General features: G+C 36.3%; 1 protein-coding gene across 1 annotated transcript in view; it reads right to left on the bottom strand.

The window, feature by feature from the left end:
- Positions 1-22,534, bottom strand: part of Rpn2 (Regulatory particle non-ATPase 2) — a 161,196-nt gene that overhangs the window by 117,930 nt on the left and 20,732 nt on the right. The window contains exons 5-8 of the mRNA XM_081769646.1: positions 18,495-18,707; positions 16,024-16,144; positions 3,749-3,843; positions 13-239 (exon numbers count right to left, since the gene is read on the bottom strand). Coding sequence (XP_081625772.1) covers positions 13-239; positions 3,749-3,843; positions 16,024-16,144; positions 18,495-18,707 — 656 coding nt within the window. The remainder of the gene's footprint in view (positions 1-12; positions 240-3,748; positions 3,844-16,023; positions 16,145-18,494; positions 18,708-22,534) is intronic.

Genomic DNA, 22,534 nt, shown 5'->3' with positions numbered 1-22,534 from the left:
GACAAAACGTACCTTAAGAACTGATCGCTTGTTGTTCCGCTATGCATAAACGCATTTGCAATAACAGTAGCAGTGTGACAAATAGAAACTCTAATAGCATCTTTTGTATTTTTCAATATTAACATATCCGTGTGATTGCTACGAATTAAGAACTGAAGATGAAGGTCGATCGTCACTTCGCCTCCGAGGATCGTCGACAGCTTTTCGATACGTTGCTGATGCAACTTCTCTTCTTCACTCTGAAATAAAGAAATCAGAAACATTAACACTTTGACCAACTACACTTGATGGAATTCACTGACACATTCAAGCTTGCTATCATCTAAAGCAGCGTTTCCCAACCGGTGTGCCGTGAATGGGTCGCTGGTGTGCCGCGAGTAAATCGAAACAGAATTATTAATTCTATAGCAATTAAATTGCAAGACATAGGGAAAAAATTATATTTGCATTTCACATTACTATGAACCTCTAATATAAATCTACAATTTTAAGTTTCATACAGCGTTACTTTTCTGTGCATTTTTAATATTGAAAAAAGTATTTGTTATCATTGTTATGACCATTATTCCTTCTTTATTGTTGCAGACTATTTCGTAGCTTGAAATTTTAAAATATTCAATCCTTTTGACCAAAAAAAAAAAAAAAAAAAAATACAAATTACCTACATTTGTGTTTTCAAAATAAAAGAGATTTGTTTGTTCGTTCGTTATTTGGTGATTTTCCCTCTTAGTGAAAGGTTGGATACAGTTTTCGAAAAAGAAAGCGTATTTTTAAAAACCTAAGTCCAATATTTCATTGCAATTGTTTTCTATTTTTAAATTAAAATGAAAAATAAGCATAATGATTTACTACGGTGGAAAACCAGTGATCGAGTTTTCTACTCTGTGAGATTAGTAATCACAGAAAAAGACCACGGTATTTTATATTTACATATAATAAAATCTATTAGTGTGCCGCGAGAATTAAAGTTACACCCGTAGTGTGCCGCAAGTTGAAAAAAAGTTGGGAAACTCTGACTAAAGAAAAATAATAATATGTACTTTTATATCTTTCAGTTTTACGTCCCACGGTTATGCCAGCTAGGCTAAAGGAGACGGTGATGATTAAAAATGAAGGAAATGGTGGAATGAAGAAACTACGAGAAAACGGAAGAATCCGGAGAAAACCCACGCACACGTCCACCACAAAGTTCACTTGGCGTGAGCTGGGATCGAACCAGGGACCCCATGCACGAGAGAAGAACGCTCTACAACTGAACCACTGCGGTCCCTAATATAATACGATGTTAGTTACTAAATAAAAATCCTGTTTTATCAATATCCTGTATACAAAGGGCGTTCAAAAAGTTTTGCACAATGGTTCATACCGTTTTTACGACTAGCCCTAAAATTATATTTTTGTTGTGTATATATGTGTCCTTTATGATGAAGCTGTATAACAAATTTTCTTCTTCTACTTACAGATAGAGAAGGAAGAGACAGCCATACCTCCCAACCAACCATACCTCCCAACCATAGGTCATTAAATTCCTGTAGAAGACCAACGATTACTCAGCCACACCCATCCGACGCAAACAGCTTCTGATATCCCATAGTGGTGATTTCAGTCCGCTGGACAAACACTGTTCCGAAAATCAACTATAGTGAACGCGTTAACAAAGACTACATTGACAGATGTGAAACTACACGACAGCTTATTGAAGCGACTGGGTTATCTGTGGGTAGCGTTCTAACATTAATTCAGTCTTTAGGTTAGAGAAAACTTTATACTTTCGAAAACTTTGTGCTTTGTGTAGAACAAAGGAACAGAAACGAACCCATTCTGCCAATCACACACACCAAGATTGAAAGTGTTGCTTATAGAAGAGAGTCTCCTAAAAAATATTCTGCAGAACGTTGAAATTCGGTGTATACTTATGTCTGGCTTACGTATTTTATCAAGAAAAGTGAACCTTAATCGCTTTTTAAGTAAGCACAAACCTTTTACATATCGAAACAGTAAACTCTGTAAGACGCACCAAATAAGCACATTTTGATGATAGACTTTGCATTATATATACACGCAGTACATATGAGGTTGATATGTGGTTGTGTACCAAAACTTATGTGCAGTTTTGTTGCACCCATAATGTTATGAATAAAACAAGTGTCAATATCAAGTTCTTTTTCCTTCGCATTTAGTTTCACAGTAAGTTAATTGCAAAGTAAATATGAAGTCCCAAATGGCATAAGCCAGCAAGCCGGGGATTTTAAGTTGGAGAATGTGTGGGAGTCCCATTCCTGTTTCTGGATTTCCTGGACTACTTTTCTTTCTTTCTTTCTTTCTTTCTTTCTTCAATTATCCTCCTTTTCGATAATGCTGAAAGTTCTACATTGCTTGACTTTCATGATCTCACTGGAATTTGGAACTACTATGGAGGACTGAGTTTGGGCGTTGGCGCTTTTAATTTTGGATTTGGCTCGATGATTCAAGCACAACTCACTTATTCAACCTATGATAAGTCATGACCACATGAGCTAAATAAGTGGCTTTTTTTCTTGATTTTCATTACGATTTCTTAGCTTCTTCATGATTTTTAATGTACAGTAAGTGTTCTACTCTTTCGCATTCTTTAGATGGAAAATTACACACAAACCTAGTGGTTCAGATAAAATTTAAAGATTAAATCAAAAACACAACACTCTAAGGTGAGCGATTCTTGAATGGTTGTTTAGATTTTTGGTCACAAATATTACCTTGAAATCTGGTCTATTATCAAGAAATGTACACATGTCCAAAATGATTGTCGCATATCTATAACTGTCTTCTTGTAAGAATATAATTTGACAATGATTTTGTAAGGTAATTTTAATACTGATACTGTGTGTATAATTGGGAAATTATTTGTGGTAAATTTCATAGGAAAATAATTATAAATAGGAAAATTAGAATGAGTAAAACAAAATGTTGCTAAATGGACAAGAAAGTTTTATTTTCGTTTTATTGTTTTTATTTACTGCTCTTTTGACATGAAATTTATCACATACATGTCTTTGCTGATTATACACATACTAACAATATCAGAAATACCGAGCGAATTCGTTATTAAATTATATTCCTACAACATATTTACAGACATGTACCAATAATTTTGGACATGAGTGTACATCTTTTTAAGTTTAACGTCCTTTTTAGCACAGAGAGAAAATGAGACATGGACCTACACTTCTTGAAGTGGAATCCAAACCACTGTAATGAATTCAAGGCTCTCCAATTGGGAATCGAAGTCGCAACCATGTGAACCAAAGGAGCCCACGCTAATTACTATGCCAGCTAGGAGAGTTTTAATTAAATGAGGTGAACCTATCTTTTCCAGAAAGCGATTCAGCTGTCTATCGTTAAAGAGAACTCATTTCAGATTAGAGATTTAAAAACCTCTTCTCTTTTAATATCATCTATCACTTCTTGGATCAAAATATCAATATATTTCAGGCAAACATTTTTCTTGTAAGCCTTATATCGGGAGAACTACACATAGTGTAGCCAAACCCAAACTATCACTTAACTCAGTATGATGTGCTTACTCCGTAAGAAAAGAAAAGAAAAAAAAACTCATTTGGAGACCGTTCAAAACTTTTTTGGCCCCTAATCCAAAAACTAATTAATGGCCAAGATTGCAATCTTTTGATGCACTTTTTGGATCATTCCTAAAATTCTTGTTTAATTGATAAAAAGGTAAGTGTACATCGGAATAAAAGTCAATACTTACCAAGGCTTTTTCTACTTTTCGTTCTACTTTTTCTTTTTCGGGCGGTTTCTCAGCAGATGCATCGGTCATCTCCTGATCCTTGGCCTCCGGTTTTTCTGTAATACACAACAAATTCGTCACTACATGACAATATGAGAGAGAGAACATTATGCAAATGATCTACGTTTAAACAGTTATCAACATTGGCTATGTCCCGCAAAATCAGGTGGTTTTCAACTTTATTATTATACAAAAAAAAAAAAAACTTATTTTGTTTTATTTTAATAGCATGTATTTCTACAATATAAAATTAAACTGCTTTGGCTGTTACATCGTTCAAAAGTATTTACTTTACGTGCCAAATGAAACGGAAACCAGTTTCATATAATGACTCAAGTACAAAACAGTACTCCCGATATCGTTCAAACCTGCGGCACCCTATTACAGTTCTGCAATACAAATGTTAAATTCTATATCAATAAACTCCGTTGGCTTATCCCACTGAATCATCATCATAGATAGATATTCTGCCATTATTGGTAGGTCATTTGCCACAACTGAGAAGCTTCCATGCTCCACGGTCTTCCGTTAACCTTTTCAAGTACGGTTTTTCTGTTTTGATACCGTCCATTAATTCTCTCCACTCTTCTCCCTACCCACATTTCCAAAGCCTCCAGTCATTTTTCATTATTTTTGCGTACTGTCCATGTTCCTGACTAGGGATGGGCAAAACAGTTTTTTAAAACCGGAAACCGGTTTCTAGAAAACCAAAATCAAAAAAAAATCGATATTTCGGTTTTCACCAAAACTAGTTTCGGTCTTCTTCAAAAACCACTTCGGTTTTTCACCGAAACCGGTTTCGGTTTTCTCCAAAAAAACTACTCGGTTTTCACTGAAACTGGTTTCGGTGAAAACTTGTTTCTGAGAAAACGGAATCTATTTACGGAGAACAACGAAATACTATTCTGGTCAGAATTAGAACAAATTTTGATAAAAACTGAAACCGGATTCGATAAAAATCCGAACCGGTTTTAGAGTAAACCGGTTTTGAAGAAAATCGAAAAACCTGTTTTTTGTACCCACCACTGTTCCTGACCAATACAGTACAATACTCCACACGAAGCATTTTATGAGTTTTTCTCAACCCTTTATTCAAGGTCCCACGAAATAGTATTTTCTTTCTCCTAAAGGCTTCTTTCGCCATTCGTATTCTTGCTTTTATTTCACGTGCACACTTCATATATCCCTAATAATACTTCCCAGGTATCGGAAACTAGTCACCTGTTCTATTTTCTTCCCCCTTCCCCCTAATTCTATATTTGACATCGACCGATTCGTTCCAATCACCATGGCTTTTGTCTTTCTAACATTTATTTTCATCCTATATTCTTCACAGCCCTTCCTCACGTATTTTTTCTAACATCTTGTTGATGTTTTCTTTAGGTTCCGCGATAAGCACCATATCATCTGCAAACCGTACACACCTTAATCATTCTAAACTCTACTGAAATGCCGTCTTCATTTTAAAGGCTCTTTTTCACTACCTCTTCTAGATAGATATTAAATATTATTGGCGAGAGACAGTATCCCTGTCGAACTCCCCTTCCAATTACACTCTCATTTCCTTTCCTATTCTCTGGAATAGAATTACTTGTTAGTTCATATATATGTCTAGTCCCATGATTCTAGTCCCACGATTATATCCATTAATTTAAAGGAGTTTAGTTGATTTTGAGTTTAAAGTCCTGTTCAGCAGCGAGGCTATATGAGACGTCGACCTACTGATTAACGTGGAATCCGAACCACATGAGCTCCCGCCGGGAATCGAACCCGGGTCTCCCGCGCCAAAGGCGAGTAATTTAAAGGAGACAGATGATTAATGAAAGTGAACGATTACGAAATAATATGTGGAATAAGAAGTAACAGTAAACGGGAGAACCCCCAGAAAAAAAAAGTCCCAGTGTTGTCCACCACAAGTCTATTTTATTTAAGTTTTACGTAACCTATATCATCTTGCTCTATCACAAATTTAGTGCTTTCGTCAAATTTGTTTTATTAACACACTCTTAAACTAGACAGACATTACTCGCTTGGACAACGTTATGTACCCTACAAAGCAGAATCTTACTTTAAAAAGAAGTGTCCATTACAGGAAATTATAGACTAAATTTTCAACAACTGATACGTTAGACAAATGAAAATATAACAAGAAAATAACATCATAGTGTCTAGCACTTAAAATTTATTTTAAAATTCAGGTAATTCATTCTTGAGACATTCTATATTAGATGTCATTCAAAACTAAACTATCAACTCATCCTAGCACTGGCTCAGAAAAAGAATGCAGAACGTAGCAGTTGAAAATTTGGCCTCCTGTTTTCCATATTGGACACGGAAATAGTCTGTATATAAAATTGTATTGAAAATGTATCCTTTCCTATACTACTTTAAAAAGGTTTCATGTTTATCAAATCAGTTCATGAAATTTCAAATTCAATTAATTCAAGCTTGAAAAAGTTACGAAAGAATACACAACTCTTTGAAATAACACTTATGTTAGATTTAACTACGAATAAAATGACATGGAAATGCATTACAGACAGGTCACAAACGAAAAAAATTCCATATTACTAGCTAGCAATAAGAGTGAAGCAACAAGCAACAACGCACAGATCTTACAAAAAGCATGAACAATACTAAACGAAAGAAATGAGTGTAAAAATATAATTATAGAGTACAAACTTGTTGCATGTGTGTGTTTGTGCTGTATTCCGAACTGGTATATTGTTACGGAACTAATCCTATAATTTGGTACGCGACAGGGTCAAACAGAAGAAAATCATATGAAATCTTTAAGTTTACTTTCCACGGTTATGCGGGCTAGGCTAAAGGAGACAGTGATGATGAGAAATGGAGGAAATAGTGGAATGAAGAAACTGAGAGGAAACGGAAGAATCCCAAGAAAACCCACGCACACGGTGTTTATCCACCACGAAGTTCACTAGGCGCGAGCTGGGATCGAATTAAGGACTCCATGCACCAGAGATGAACAGGACAAAACAGAAGAATGGTAATATATACACTAGGTATTGTATTTGTATGTTCTGGTTTTGTCGAATTTTCCTCGCGCTCTCTTCATGAACAATTCCCATCACAAAATTTTGTGACGTAGCCAATGTGCGAAGGTACCTAAACAAGTGGAATGTGGACGGAGTTTTACGTATTTCATTCCGCCAGTACGACTATTTTTATTTTAATGAATATGACCCAATATTTATAGCACAATCTTCTTACGAATACCCAAGAAAGCAAATTTCCTTCGCATTTTCCCATATTACTTAAGAGAAATGTAATTTCAAAATTTCAAAAACTTTTGAGTGCAATATTCCAGGATATGCAACGAGGCCAAGAAAAAAGCTGATGAATGATAATTAAGAAATTGGTGGAACGAAGAAAGTGGGAGGAAATGGGAAAACCCCAAGATCTGCTACACACAAGGTGTTTGCTCACCAGAAAGCCCATTTGGCACGAGCCACGATCAAACCAGGGACCCCAGGTACTTAGACTGACCACAATCTAAAATTGTCACTGTCTGCTTCAAGCCTAAGAAAATAACAGTATAAACCTCCAAAGAAAATACCTTTTTTTTTTAAATCCTTCTGCTATCTCTCTGGTATTTTAAGACCGATGCGCTGATGGAAAAAATTCGGAATTTTTTTTAAAGAAGAAATATCGGTTTTCAAAGAATACTAATGTTGAAAAAATGGAAAAACACAGTAGATCATGATCACTGATATGAAGAGAATCAAACCTTGGTTATCACTCTGTGATCAGCTGAATCAGTCATATGGTTGGGATATCAGTTATAGAGCTCCAACTGAATTTGCAATCCCCTTCCTACGATTAGATTTTACTCTTGTTTTCGAAGTCCCATCCAGTTATATTTACACCGGCTGGATAACAAAGTGCTTAATAATTGAACAGGAAACTGCTTTGGTACGTACTGCTGATTATAAGCTGCCATGTCTTTTGTATGACTGACCAAAATTTGGAATACAGGGTCGCATTTGAAAGAAACACGAAAATTTAAAGCTGAGCATTCATTTAAAGCTCACGCCATTAGACGATAAACACGTAACAACGTCACTTTATTTAATTTCTTGTCATTCCATTTTAATTTCATTTTCACTACATGGACCCTCAACTGTAACCCACAGTTTTAGGGCCAGAAATATTTCAAATGGCTTTATATATATATATATATATATATATATATATATATATATATATATATATGATTGCAAACCACTATCAAAATCTGCTCAACCTCACGCTATCGAAAGACTCAAAACAATTTAGTACACTCGACCAAAGTCAAGTGGTGATGAAGTGCACAGTATCAATAAACGTGAACTAAGTACGTTTAAATTAGAGGCGGACGGAGAATTCACCTCTCATTCTACACCAGTGTTTCTCAAACTGTGGTCTGCGAACCACAAGCAGTCCTGAAAGTCTCCCGTTGTTGCCCTCTTACACTGAAAATTAGGAGAAAAGGATGTAAAGAAACAAAATCCACGAAAACTCCGTCTCACAAAGTAGGAAGTCCTATATGGAGATACGCGTATTATTACAAAACACTTTTGATACCCTTTAACTCTCTCTATTATATATATATATTAATTACATGTGCATAGTTTCGTAGTTATAGGGTGCGAATAACGTGAAAAAACAAACTTTAAAAGTCCATAGTTTTACTACTATGGGACCGATCATAGTTGGGTCAAGACATTACTCAGGATCTAGTATGTGAACTATCCAAATATCCATCTTTCAAAACCTCCAGTACTTCCACAATCATTTTCAGAGAGTTGTTTTTGAGTACTTGATATCTCTACCTGCCATTCTAAAAATTGATAGAATTGGTAAAAATCGTTAAATATTGGAATGAATATGAATTTTCTTTTGTTAATACCAAAATATAATTTTAAAAATCTTAATTAACACTATTTTTAAAATAGTATACTTGTAAATAACTTATACAAGTACTGGTATATACTTAGAAGTGTGTGAAAGTATACTTATAAGTATACCGGTATATGCTCAAAACACACACACACACATTTATATATGTATCTTGACTTTCGAAGGTCACAAAAGTCTGGTATTCCGTAGAACGTTCTGGCTAATAAAAACTAGTAACCACTAGAAAAAGTTTGAGAAACGCAGCCGTACATGATTTAAACCCTCAAGAGTACGAGTAATTCGTAAGCTTCAAATGGATTTATTATATACTGTATATGTATAGTTGCCTCAAAACATTTTCTTAAAACATTAGAAGTAAATTCACCCCTTTATCACTGACGATATCGAATTGATGCAATCGATCTCTCGGTAAGGCTCAAAGAAAACACGCAATGATTTTTTTTTTTTTTTTTTTTTTTTTTTTTTTTTTTTTTTTTATTTAAATAATCAACTAACACACCCTTCTAAAATTGAGTGATTTCATCTCCTCATCCCTAACTGATGCAGACATAATTAGTGTGACGAAGCCAAGCAATAGGAGTAATTCAATTCTAAGTCTCAAATAAAACACACGATGTGTGTCAAGGAAAATCGGAGAACATCAGAACTGCATAATGGATTTGATTATTATTATTATTATTATTATTATTATTTTCCTTTTAAAAAAAGGAAGATGGCATATAATTATTCCTTACTCTTGACATATATTAACTCCACGCACTTTGAAGATTCGGGAGAGAGGAACAGAAACCAAGGAAAGCAACATAAACCAAATTTGTACAATAATTGTCGTGGAAAATTGAGTGACACTTTGCAGTGTAACTCACTATATGAAACGATGGGATCCGAACCACTGGGGTCAAAACTGAGACCAAGCCGGAGACCGGAGCTAAGTCGGTCACTTTGCCACGAGTGAGACATATATGGAATGTTTCATCACATAAGTGCATATATGCAGAAACCACCACACCAACTTTGAAGTTACTCCCTCTCCTTGTTTACACTTTATTCTTGACCGATGTCAGCTTAAAGCCTGTTTGGGAAGCCTATGTGTCACTGTCAGTCTGTAATCAATAGAGTTTTTCTTTCTTTTGTTCAAACTAGTCGTGGGCACAAAATCCGTTACTGAAGTTCACTATTCTATCAAACCGGTTATTTTCTGTCAAAAACATTTTGCTCCTTCATTAATTGTTTGGAGATGAATCCTGCAAGAACAAATAATGCTTCGGCGAAAATCGCGGTGGATTCACTACATTTGTGGTTCACACTAGATTCGTTGGATTTGGGGAGCACACTGGATTCAGTAAAAATCGAGAACTCTTTTGGAGGAAACTGAAAATGTTTTCTTTGGAAAATCGAAACAGATTTCTGTGAAAAACCCACTCGGTGTTTCAAGACAACAAACTTTCAGTTTTTGTGATTTTTTTTTCTTTTTTTTTTTTAAATAAAAATGAGAAGTTTTGTACATCTTTACTACAAATATAGTATCTGTAGTATTATATTTACTGTTCTACCCTTTGGCGTGGCTCCTGTGGTTCAGCTCTCACATTAATGTATTAATGTGTAGGCATACATTGCATAAGCTTCGTTGCTAAAAGGGGTTGACTTACGCCAAATAAACAAAGACCATGTTTTCCGAGAAAATGTAAAGAATCTGAATCATAAAACTGATTGAGAGACTACGAGATATCAGGTTAAGCAAATTACTGACAATGTGGATACTTTTGATAGTCTGTTAGTTGCGGAAGAGGATTTAGCAATTAAATACCTTACTCTTCAAGCATCCAAGATACAAACGTTTACAAGAAGATATAAGGTGATTCTTGCAGTAATTAGAGCGAAACGCACATTTACTCAGAGAAAAGTCTTGCGAATACTCATAGGAAGATATCTGTTGTGTTCTAGACTCTACAAGGATCACAGAAAGATTTCAAATACGTATCTTTTCGTAAACTTACCTATTTCACAGTTAAATACCTTCACGTTACGGATAATGTTGTGCATAGTAGTGCTAGAGGTGTTCATCAAGCCTAGGTAAGGTCATAAGGACATCAAAGCAGGCGGGTAGGATAAGGACACGCATGAAACGTAAACAAAATATTAGGTAATGTTATATTATGTAACGTAATGTGTTCTATACTTTCAGTAAGTTCTTAAGATGTTATTACCATGATCTAGGATAATCTCACATATGTATGTATGTTTGTATATACAAGGTGAGACAAAAGTAAAAAGGTTTTATTTAATGTTAAGAAAGACTTGTGAAAGGAAATCAAAAATTTATCTGTGGTTACTGACAGTGAGTATGAATCCTAACTTCTACAGTGTCATCTAAAAGACCGCTAATTCAAAAAGCCATGACTGAAATTTATTATTAGAACTTCATTCTTGCTTCTACCACATTACTTATATTATTATCGTCATAGATATTCTACCATTACTGGCAGATCACTTGCCGCAACTGAGAAGCTTCCATTCTCCATGGTCTTCAGCTAACCTCTTAGTTTTCAAGTACGATGTTTGTTTTGATACTATCCATCAATATTAGCCTCCTTCGCCCCCTTCCTCTCTTTCCTGCCACCATACCTTATAGCACGTCCCTCATCATACAGTTTCTTATTAGCCAATGTCCCAACCAGTTTCCTTCTCTTCTCAATATCTAAAATTGTTCTTTTCTCCCCAAGCATTTCTAACACTCCGCTCCACCCAACGAATTCTTTCCATTCTTCTCCACATCCACATTTCGAAAGCTTCTAGTAGTTTTGCATAATTTTTGCGTAATGTTTATGTTTCTGTCACACATACAATACTCCGCAAAGCATTTTATGAGTCTTTTTCACAAATCTTTATTAAAGGTCCCACAAAATAGACTTTACTTCCTCTTAAAAGGCTTCTTTCGCTTCTATCTTTGCTTTTATTTCACGTTCGCACTTCATATCACTAATATTACTCAGGTTTCAAAAACTAGTAACCTGTTCTATTCTCCTCCTCCTCCTCCTCCTCCCCCCTCTACTTCTATATTTGACCCCGACAGCTTCGTTCCAATGAAGTGGCTTTTGTCTAACATTTTCATCCCATATTCTTCACAGCCTTTACTCAAGCTTTTCTTTTAATATCTTATTTATTTTATTTTCAGACTCCGGACTGCAAACCGTATACACCTAATCATTCTACCTTCTACCCAAATGCTGTTTTCATAACGTAGACTACTTTTCACTCTCTCTTCTAGACAGATAATGTTAGCGAGACACAGCAACTCCATCAAACTTCCCTTCTAATTGCATTCTTCTCTATCATTTCCTCTCCTATTCTAATACTTACTTGTTGGTTTATATGTAAGTTTCTTATGAGTCTTCGATCTTTTCCTTCCAACCCAACCTTCTTTAGAACTTCCAACACTTATTCCCAATTCACGCGGTCAAAAGCCTTTTCTAGATCAATAGATACAACATACACTTCTTTCCTTTTTTTTATAAACCTTTCACCGATTACCCTAAAAAATCCAACTGCATCTCTTGTGCACTTACCTCTCCTGATCCCGAAATGTTCCTCCTCAATTATTTCATTTGTTCTTCCATACAGTCTCATGTTCAGTATTCAATGCAAAATGTTTGCTGCATGAGATATGAGACTAATAGTTCTATGATCTTCACATCTCTTTGGGTTTGATTTTTATCCATCGGTATTATGATAGTTTTCAGGAAGTTTTTTCGCCACTCGCCTGCTTCACGTATTTCATTGCACAGTCGGAACAATTCTTTCTTACCCTTGTCTCCCATATCCTTATTGAATTCAATTGGTATGTTATCTATCCCGGTTGTCTTTCCACTCCTAATCCCGGATATAGTTTTTTCAAACTCATCCCGAAGAATATTAAACCCATTATCATCCTCGCCTACTTCATTTTCTACTTCTACATTTAGCCCAAACGGTCTTTCCCTAGTCTCATGTAAGTCCTCAACATATTTTTTCCGTTTACATAACACTTCACTTATCTTGCTGACTATCGTCCAATTTTAACTTCCTACTTCCATCATAATACTCCTTTGTTTCCTCCGACGTTCCATAGATTTCATCTCCTTGTACATTTCCTCATATTTTCTAACTCTTTCTAATTCTTCTATGTCCTCACATTTTCTTTTGTAAAACTTTCCTCTTCCTCTGTCTGTTTCCCTTCGTACGTTACTTAAAAGTTTTACGAATTCCTTCTCAGGGAAATTTTCAACCTCAATCGCGCATTTTACCCAAGATAAACGTTACTTATGTTACCATAGTTAGTAATACGTTCTGATTTCGTAAGGGCGGATTCCCGTTCCGATGTCTGATTTCCGTTTTTGTTTGGACAGTTAAATATAAATAATCATGTAAAACTGATACCTTTTGAAATTTGTGCATATGCTATCTATAAATGAAAAAAAGGTGAAACTTCATTTAAAGGTAACGCCAACACTCATTACAGAACTCGAGATCAACCGTCACACCATACATCCAGCAGTAATACTCAATAGTACTGATATCGGCTTTTCAAAAATAATTTTTACACATCGGATCGATAATACGACGGCATAACTATGTGATCCGACTAACTGAAATATAAACCAACCCAAAAAAATGCAACAAAACATTAAAAAAAAAAAAAAAAAAAAAAAAAAAAAAAAAAAAAAAAAAAACACTGATGTGGGATAGTGTTTTCTTTTTTATTATTATTATTGTTTTTGAAAAGTAGGATTAAGCTCATTCAAAATACTTTTCATTTGCGGTAAGTGTAAGGAAAAAGTTAGCATAAGAGAAAAAAAAAAAAAAATTAACAGAAGTCCAACACTCACTTAAAGCACACATGTGCACATATCGTTTGCAGACAGTTTTAGCAATAAATTATCGCCATAATCAATTAGTTATTTTTAAAAAGTCTCAAGTTGCTCGAAGAACTACCTTTTTGCCTAATTATCTTCCCGATAGAAATTATTAGTTAAAAATTGACAATAAGGAAAAAAAAAACACTGGATTTTCTGCATTATAACGGGTCATTATTTTCAGCATCCAATCTTAAGGTACATAAACGTCGACAAATTCTTCCTTTATGCACTAGAGGTCTGCACGGGCCGGAATTTTTTGCCCGCCCGGCCCGTGAATTTATAATGTGAATCCCGACCAGAGCCGAAATATGTTCTTGCCTTTAGGCCCGAGCCGTGTGATAATCAAATGAGCCCGAAATAACCCGGAATTACAAAAACTTAATTAATGCAAAATTGTATTTTTATTTACAGCAATTTGAGGTTTAATTTTGCAGTTGTCCTTTAAAAGTTCTCCAGAAAGAATGGTGCAATATACTGTATATCGTTGTACAGTATATTTACAAAGTTAGGCCCGAGAAATATGGTTGTATTTAAAAATTTACAGTCCAAGCCCGCCCGAGCCCGAAGTCTAGTTACTGGAAATAGGAAGACAACTAAAGTTAGAAGCCAACGATTTTTTCCTCTATCAATTTACAACCATTTTTCTTATAACGATAACTTTTAAAAAATGAAGCTCTTCGAGCAACATAAATTTATATATTTTTTTTAAAAAACGTACTGATTGGCATGGGATTATTGCTGAAAGTGTCGCGAATGGCTTGTTCATAAGAACGTCTTGGATCACTGTTGGACGTCCATAACACTTTTTTGATATGCATACTATTGTATCAAAGTAATTGCACAATTGTGCTTAGCTAGATAGTGAAGATTAGAAAGTTTACTTACATACTGCAATCTAAATTATTAGAAATCACAGAAATAGAACAAAAAACAAGCCAGAAGTAAACTATTGATGGACTTATCTAGCACAAAATTAATGGTTCCGTATTATTCATTTAGATATGTTAATTTTTGCTACGTAATATAGGATGTTCCTCGGTTAATATCGGACCGATTTTAAAGGAAACTCACCTTCAAGAAAACTCGCCACCACTATCGATAGTGTCCTATTGGACTCTAACAAAGGAGACTCGCCCGTCATCAAAGTTTCCATTGGAACATCATCCCGCGAAACACGGGCAAGGGAATTCGGTCCCAATCCTCCATATAAGATTTCTAGAGACCAGAGGAGGTGAGCGGAAGCCGACCTTGAAGATATCTTTTTTAACAGGCCAAAGCCACACAAATCGATCGGACTGGCATCAGAGTTCCTCACAGAAATGTCTTAAAACGGAATGACATGAATTTCTACTATTAGTTCTATTTCCTGATAAAAATATAAAAATGTTCTGGTGATATGACGTGAAGCTTCGCTCATAAGGATCTTTGCCTGCTTGGCGTCCACACCGTATAACTGCGGGACGTACAACCAGAAGATAGGCCTCGTAATGGATTTCTCTAAGTATCTTACGCTCATTTTCACGTTTATATAAACCTTGTGTATCAGTAATTTCCCCTGCGTAACTGAGTCCCATAATAACCATATAAATTTACGCGGGAAACTTTCCCAACAATGATGAACAAAGTTGTAGCAGCTCTTGTCATTATTGTCACGTATGTGAGCGCCTAAATGTGAACGGAAGTGGGACTAATGTAGGCTTCATCCGCTGTGACGATCGTCTGCCATTTACACAGTGCAAACTTTATTTCATAGTTTTCTGCAGTTAGTTTTTCGATGTACAGTGCGGAGCGGAAGTAGGTGGTGCACGCGGGCTTTGTGGATGCACATTACCAAAGCATTTACAAATGGTTGTGCTCACAGTTGAAAATGACAAATTGAATCGCAGGCTCGGTCAACGGATTTTCCTGGCATGCCAATCAGGACATCCTCTGCAACACTGTCGATGTCATTTCCTTGGAATCTTCTTGGTATTTTCCGTGGGTGACTGTTCTGGTATGTGTAATAGCTTTCGCAACAGTCACCCCGAGTGAATCCTACCGACACTGTAGCAACAAACGTCTGGTATGTGTACGTAGGAAAAAATGAGAATGGAAAGGTCATGACATACCCTTCTTTCCCAATAATGATTTGACGATATTCATCCACTTACAACTTTAGACACACTACTGCTCGCATCACACGCGTCGTTCTAGCTTCATTCCCAATAACTGTAGCGTCCGATATAAACCGAACAACCTCCTGTATTTTTCTGCTTACTTTTTATTTCATTTAATCTAATCCTAAGAAATTTTCTTTGCTTCCATCCTAGCAAAAGAAAAAGTTAAGTTTAGCATTCAAGAGCTGCGACCATCACCACCCACATTTCTTTGCTTCCACCATCACGAACAATAAATAAATTTAAGATCTTTACTACGTACCTGTAGAAGGCAAAGGAATTGGTGCAGTTGGTCTCAGATACTGCAGCACCTGGGAGAGAAACTGTTGAGTAGCACTGTCATACATATCAAAAGCGATCTGGTATGCCATCAAAGCGTTATCCTGTAAAATTATAAAAGTATACATAAGAAATCTATCATGCATCTTTGTCTTAAATATAAAGAGGAACATTTTTCTTTTAGACAATTATTACACCTTTTACTATCACAATTTCATACGGTAGTCGAAATTTTAATTCATGGCTAGACGTCACTTAACTACTTGGACTTAACGTCTTCCTTTAGTCTACACGGCATAACCGTAGGACGTAAAACAAAGATTTTCATTTCTGCACATCGTGTTACCTGCAAAAAACTATGCTAGGTTCAAAAACTTATTTTCATTCCTACCAACCGTACTTCAATATAACTTGGCAAGTACCTTTTCTTAGGGGACGTAGTATTTTCTCATAAATCTTTGGTACACGTACCTGAACTTGAGGCCCTGAGAGGGGAGCCCAACTTTTATTTTAAAAAATCAGTTTCAGCGATAGTAATTATGATATCCTAATTAAATTTAGATGCCACTTCATCAATGGTTTCCCCACGAATCAGCTAACTAACTTCTCTATTTTTATCCACACTCACTTTTCTTTACGATCTCAAGATTAAAAAGCAGGCTTTCCATGCTAATGAAAAAATATAGGAAATCACGATAAAAAATATACGAAGTTTCTTGAAGCTGTGAAGAAGGAACATTTCAACTATCCAATAAGTAGAAATAAAAAAATAAATCACAAAAAGAGCTGGTTTGTTAAGAATCTAAATACACAATTGCACACAGAACTTAGTGCATCTAAGCAAATATATCCAACGATAAAAGTATCAGTTACACTTTCATTTTCTTCAGTGCCTGAATATGCTTATTTGCCATCTTCCGATTCTCTTTGTTCTGCTCGTCTTGAATTTTCTGTAGCTCATTCATCTTCAAGGATGCGGTCTGGATCATTCCTTGGGCAACATTAATGTCAGCCATGTCCTTTTTTGATAGCATAGAAGATAATCTTGTCTGAGCATCTATCATCAGTCTAGTAGCTACTTCCATTTCCTTCTGTACTGTTTCGTCCATTTCATTTCATTTCCTCAGAGACGATTCACTCTTTGAAACTTACTTTGATATAGCTTCTTGCTTTGCATTTCTTAACGCGCTTTCTTCTCTGGAAATCTTTGCCACTGCGGCCTCTTTGGATCTGCACTCTTCTAAGTAATCTTTATACTTTCTCCAGGCGTTCTGCATAGCATCTATTAACGCTGTTATGTTATTTTCACAAGTGCTTCAGCAATGCCACAAAAATATAGGAGGTTTCGTTAAAATATAGGAAATATAGGAGTTTATAGGAAGAGACGCAAATATATAGGAAAAATAGGAGCATTGGAAAGCCTGAAAAAAGTAATGAGATAAGTTCTTTACCTCAACAAACTGTAAATCAAAAAGTAATGACATAGTCCTTTGCCCTTACCAAACCATGTAATTATACTGAAATATCTGCAGAGCCATTTTCAGTTTCCTTTACTCCTTTTCCTTTACTGTAAGTTATTTCAGTGCTCCTACCATGCACCACATACGTGATTCAGTCCATCGCCTCCACCGCCTTTATAATCTCCAGACTAGATATAAAATTGGACCACGCAACTATCTGTTTATTCAAATACCTCGAGCTTCATCATGACTGGCGTTCTGCAGATCTTTTTCCAGGAATCTTTAATAAATAAGCTTCGGCTGACATCCTTGCCAACATTATTACCGTTTAGTTATGATCTTTCATTATATTGCTAGAGGTATTATTGTTAATTATTTATTTGTAACTAGCAGCGTTCACCCCGCTTCGCTGCGGTCACCCCGGAACGCAATAAACTTTGTTACTTAGATAATTTTTACTTTTTCGCTTTCAAGTGATATGATAAAAACCATAGAAGATTGCAGTAAATCTTAACATTATATCGCCTGTCATTTATGTTAACCCGCCCCGCTTCGCTGCGGTCATCCCGGTGCTGGCATATTGTAAAAGTGTCTGTAAAAATAAGCAAATCAATTAAAAAATTTTAAACAGAAGATTCAAGCTATTTTCCGCTGTATATCGCCTGTCATTTATGTTAACCCGCCGAGTGACACGGTCATGCGGGTTGCATATAAATACGTTTATTTTTACCTATGATGAACTAATAACAAAGGATTTGTACGTTATGGACACTTGAATGGTCAATTATCTCAAGACACTGGTAATTAAAAATTAAAGTGATATGATAAAAACCATCTAGGGTCCAAATCCTAATAACCCCCCAAAAATGAAAGAAATTGGTTCAGCCGTATTAGCGTGATGAGCGGACAAAGGATTTTGTACGTTCTCTTTTATATATATAGATTGATAATATTACGGTACTACTAATACAAACAAGTAAACATCACTACTTACCTCGGTACCTTTACTTAATTTCTCTAGTTCCTCCGCTACAGACTTTGGATCTTCTAGATAAATGTAACATTGACACATATTGACATAATCTGGAGTATTTAAACTACGGTATAGATCCACAAGCTTCTTTAACACCTTGTTTCGGAAGCGGCGATTCTGTATAAGTGTCATCGCCACCTGGAAAGCATACGACAGCATTCCAGCCACATCATCCTAACGAAAGAAAAGAAAAAAAAATAAAGGATTTAATAGCTTGGTATGTCGAACAAATCAGTCTGCTTCAATATGACAGAAGTGTTACCTCTTTTTATTATACAGGGTGTTTGAAAAAGAACTCCCTAGTTTTAAGTATAAATTTAACTGGGAAATGAATGAAAACTTACATCAATGAGTACATATCATGAAAGAGAATTCCTTCAAGTTTTGTTTAAAGTTGGTAGCCTTCAAGTTTTGTTTAAAGTTGGTAGACTTCAACGTGGGATCCATTTGTGGCCCTGCACACGTCGAGACGATATTCCACTATGTCTCTGATCTTTTCCTGTACACAACATTTTTTATGTGACCCCAAAAAAAAAAGTCCAGTGGGGTTAAGTGTGGGCTTCGTGGTGCCAAGGTATTGGGCCAGCCCTGCCTATCCACCTTCCTGGAAAGCGAGTGTCAAGAGCCGCACACACATGGTTACTGTAATGAGGTGGGGCGCCATCTTGTTGGATAAACACAAGCCCCTTTCCCGCCTCAATATCATCCATTTGGGGAAAGACGCACTGTCAGCATGTCATAGTAAACGTCCCCGTTTATTGTTTTTTTCTACAAAAATGAAAGGACCAATCATACGATCTTCCATCAAACCGCACCAGACATTAAGTTTGGGAGAATCACGTTGATGCTGAATAACTTCATGTGGACGTTCTGCCCCCAAATTCTGCAGTTATGACGATTAACTATTCCACTGACATCATGAAATGTAGCCTCATCAGAAAAGAGAATCTTTTTTAGAAAAATTGACATCATCATCAATTTTGTGTAGAAAATCAGCAGCAAACTCATACCTTTCGATTTTATCAGTAGGTTTAATTTCGTGTAACAGCTGCAATTTATAGGCGCGTAACTTAAGTCTTTTACGCACAACATCTTACACAGTACCTTTAGGCACTCCTAATTGTAGACTACGTCTGGCAAATGACTTCTTCGGGGACCGAACACAAGAAACACGAATCTTTTCAACATCTTCAGAAGTTCTCGGTCTACCTAGTGATTTTGCTTTGAAAACACTACCGGTTTCCTTGAAAGACTTTAGCCAATGACGGATGGTTTTCGCTGTAGGTGGTTCACCACCATACTGACGTCTAAAATTACGTTGCACTGTTATAACTGACTCAGTTTTCACAAGCCAAATAACACACTGCGCTTTCTGTTGCGGAGTACAAATTGTTGCTGAGTTGCTCTGCACTGCACGCCTCCCTGGACTGAACTGAGGAAACAGAGAAAAAAAAAACAGCACTGATGCCGTCTCAAGGTCAAGCAGACCTGCCAACCGCAGGGGAGCCAAACTTGGAGAGTTGATGAATCAAACACCACAAACTAGAATAGTGTATGTCACTTTGTACAGATTCTAGGACACATTAAAACTAGGGAGTTCTCTTTCAAACACACTGTATTTATAATATTCATGGGTATTACCCAGGGTGGATTGATTTAAATCAGTCTGATTTAAATCACGATTTAAATCACTTGATTTTTAAAATAAAAATCGTTGATTTAAATCAAATTCCGAAATGAATTAATTTAAAGTGAAAGTAAGTAAAATCCCGTTTCTCTTCTGTTATTTCGATTACGGAAGATAATAATCATAATACAATGAGACTCAAATGTATGTAAGCACAGTATGAAAACTAGTATCATGTAGGAATCGATCAGGCAGAATCCCGTTCGAACGGGTTACGGGTGAACCCTGCTTTCTTCTCTTTGTAACACAAGGTTTTAAAATTTCTATTCCAACGGGGAAATCACCATGGACATTTAAGATGAAAACTCTTTTGTGTACACGTCTATTTGTTTGTTTCCAGATAATAGGGGCGTATTTAGAGGGGTCCGATCCCCTCTCCGAAACAAGAAAAAAATTAGATTTTAAAATTTTGGGCGAAATTTATGTACTAAACACAAAGAAGTTCCTCGGGATCGTAATACGACAAATTTTGGATGCGTTAAAATATCGAATAATACTTTTGATAAAGCGGATACTTGACCCCATTGCAGAACATGCCGCGATCTGCGATGTGATCGCAAAAAATTTGCCGTGCCTGTGCAGGAAATATTGTCAGAGGAAATAAAATAGCCAACAGAAAAGTATAAAAACGTGCCTGCTATATATAGATGTCTTAAATGCACGGACAACTCGCATTCGAACTGTTTTTCACGTCACATAAAACATATTTTTAACAATCGTAAGTGTTTCTTCTTCTGGAACTGATCATCTTGATTTTTTTTTTATTTTGGAATTCCTGCAGAAAATTCCTACAGGAAATTCGTGCTATGATTCAGTTCAAAATCTCTTATCGTCGCGAATTGTGTCGAGGAATATGAAGCTTTAAAATATATAAAACGATAATTATGCCTGTTGTGCTGTATGGTTGTCAAACATGATCGCTTACGCTGAGGGAAGAACGCAGACAAAGTAATTGAGAATAAAATCCTGAAACGAATATTCAGAACCAAAAGGAACGGAAATGAGGAATGGCGAAAACTTCATGATGAGGAACTGCATAATTTATACCATTTACCAAACATTGTTAGGGTCATCAAATCTTGGAGGCCCAGATGAGCAGGACATGTAGCGAGAATGGAAGAAAGTAGGAACGCTTTCAAAGTTTTAACTGGAAGTCCAATCCGAACACGACCATTAGGAAGCCTAGGCGTAGATGGGAGGACAATATTAAGTTGCATCTCGCAGAAATAGGAATACAAAGTAAAAACTGGATCCAGTTGACTAAGGATAGAAGTCAGTGGAGAGCTTTTGTGAACATGGCACTGAACCTCCGGGTTCCATAGATCATAGAGTGAGTTAGTTAATTTTAGGCGAAATTTATGTACTTTATATGGATTTCGTGCCGCTAGCTAGTTCCAATTGTTTAAAAATATGCGCCTGCCAAATATCAGTAACTTTCGTGAAAAGAAAAGTGTCATGTTGATATACATTGCTGTACTTTTTCCTTAATGCTTAAGGAACATTGTTTGGGATTGAAACAGGTTAATGATTGGGAATTAATTCAAAATTTAAACCCAATACTTTCACGTAAATGACATAATTAACATTTAATACTAATTCCTAATGTTTTTTCTTCAGTTCGCGACTTGTATTATACGAAGAAAAAGATTTGATTTAAATCCAAAAAATCGATTTAAATCAAAGAAATCAACAAAAATGATTTTTTTGAAAAAAATCATGATTTTTTTTCCACCCTGGTATTACCAGAATCTACGGGTTTAAGCTCTTCATATATAAGAAACGACGTCACTCGGTAAGCACCCTATCCAAGGAAGGAAGTAGGGATGGCCAGAACCGGTTATCGGGTGTGAACGATCCGGTTCTAGAAGATCCGGTTCCGGAACCGGGTTTTCGGATCCAAGTTTGGAACCGGTTCTGAAAACCGGATCTTCAAGAACCGGTTCCGCTGGAATCGAAAATTTGTGACCATCCCTACGCTAAACCCCAGCTGCTGGCACGCTGTAAACAGTGTGCTAGATGAAATGGTGGAATCGACAGGCAGGCGCCCAGGCGGCGACCGTTTGTCTTATTTGGCTAAATAAACTGGGTAACTGGCAAACTCATTGGCTAAACAGGCAAACTGGCCAACTCATTTGGTTAACACCCACTGGTGGACCAAAATTTTTTTCTGGGGGCACAAGCGGATCTGGGAGGGGAAGGCACAAGCGCATGGTCCTCTTTGCAGTGTTTTGAAGGTGAACTTTGTCCCTCCTTTACGGGTCTTTGGGGGCTTTCGGATCAAGGTCTGGAACCGGTTCCTAAGATCAGCCTCTGG

This window comes from Thermobia domestica, chromosome 8, assembly GCF_964235325.1.
Source record: "Thermobia domestica chromosome 8, izTheDome1.hap1.1, whole genome shotgun sequence".
Lineage (NCBI taxonomy): Eukaryota > Metazoa > Arthropoda > Insecta > Zygentoma > Lepismatidae > Thermobia > Thermobia domestica.
This window is presented reverse-complemented; position numbering and strand designations above follow the sequence as displayed.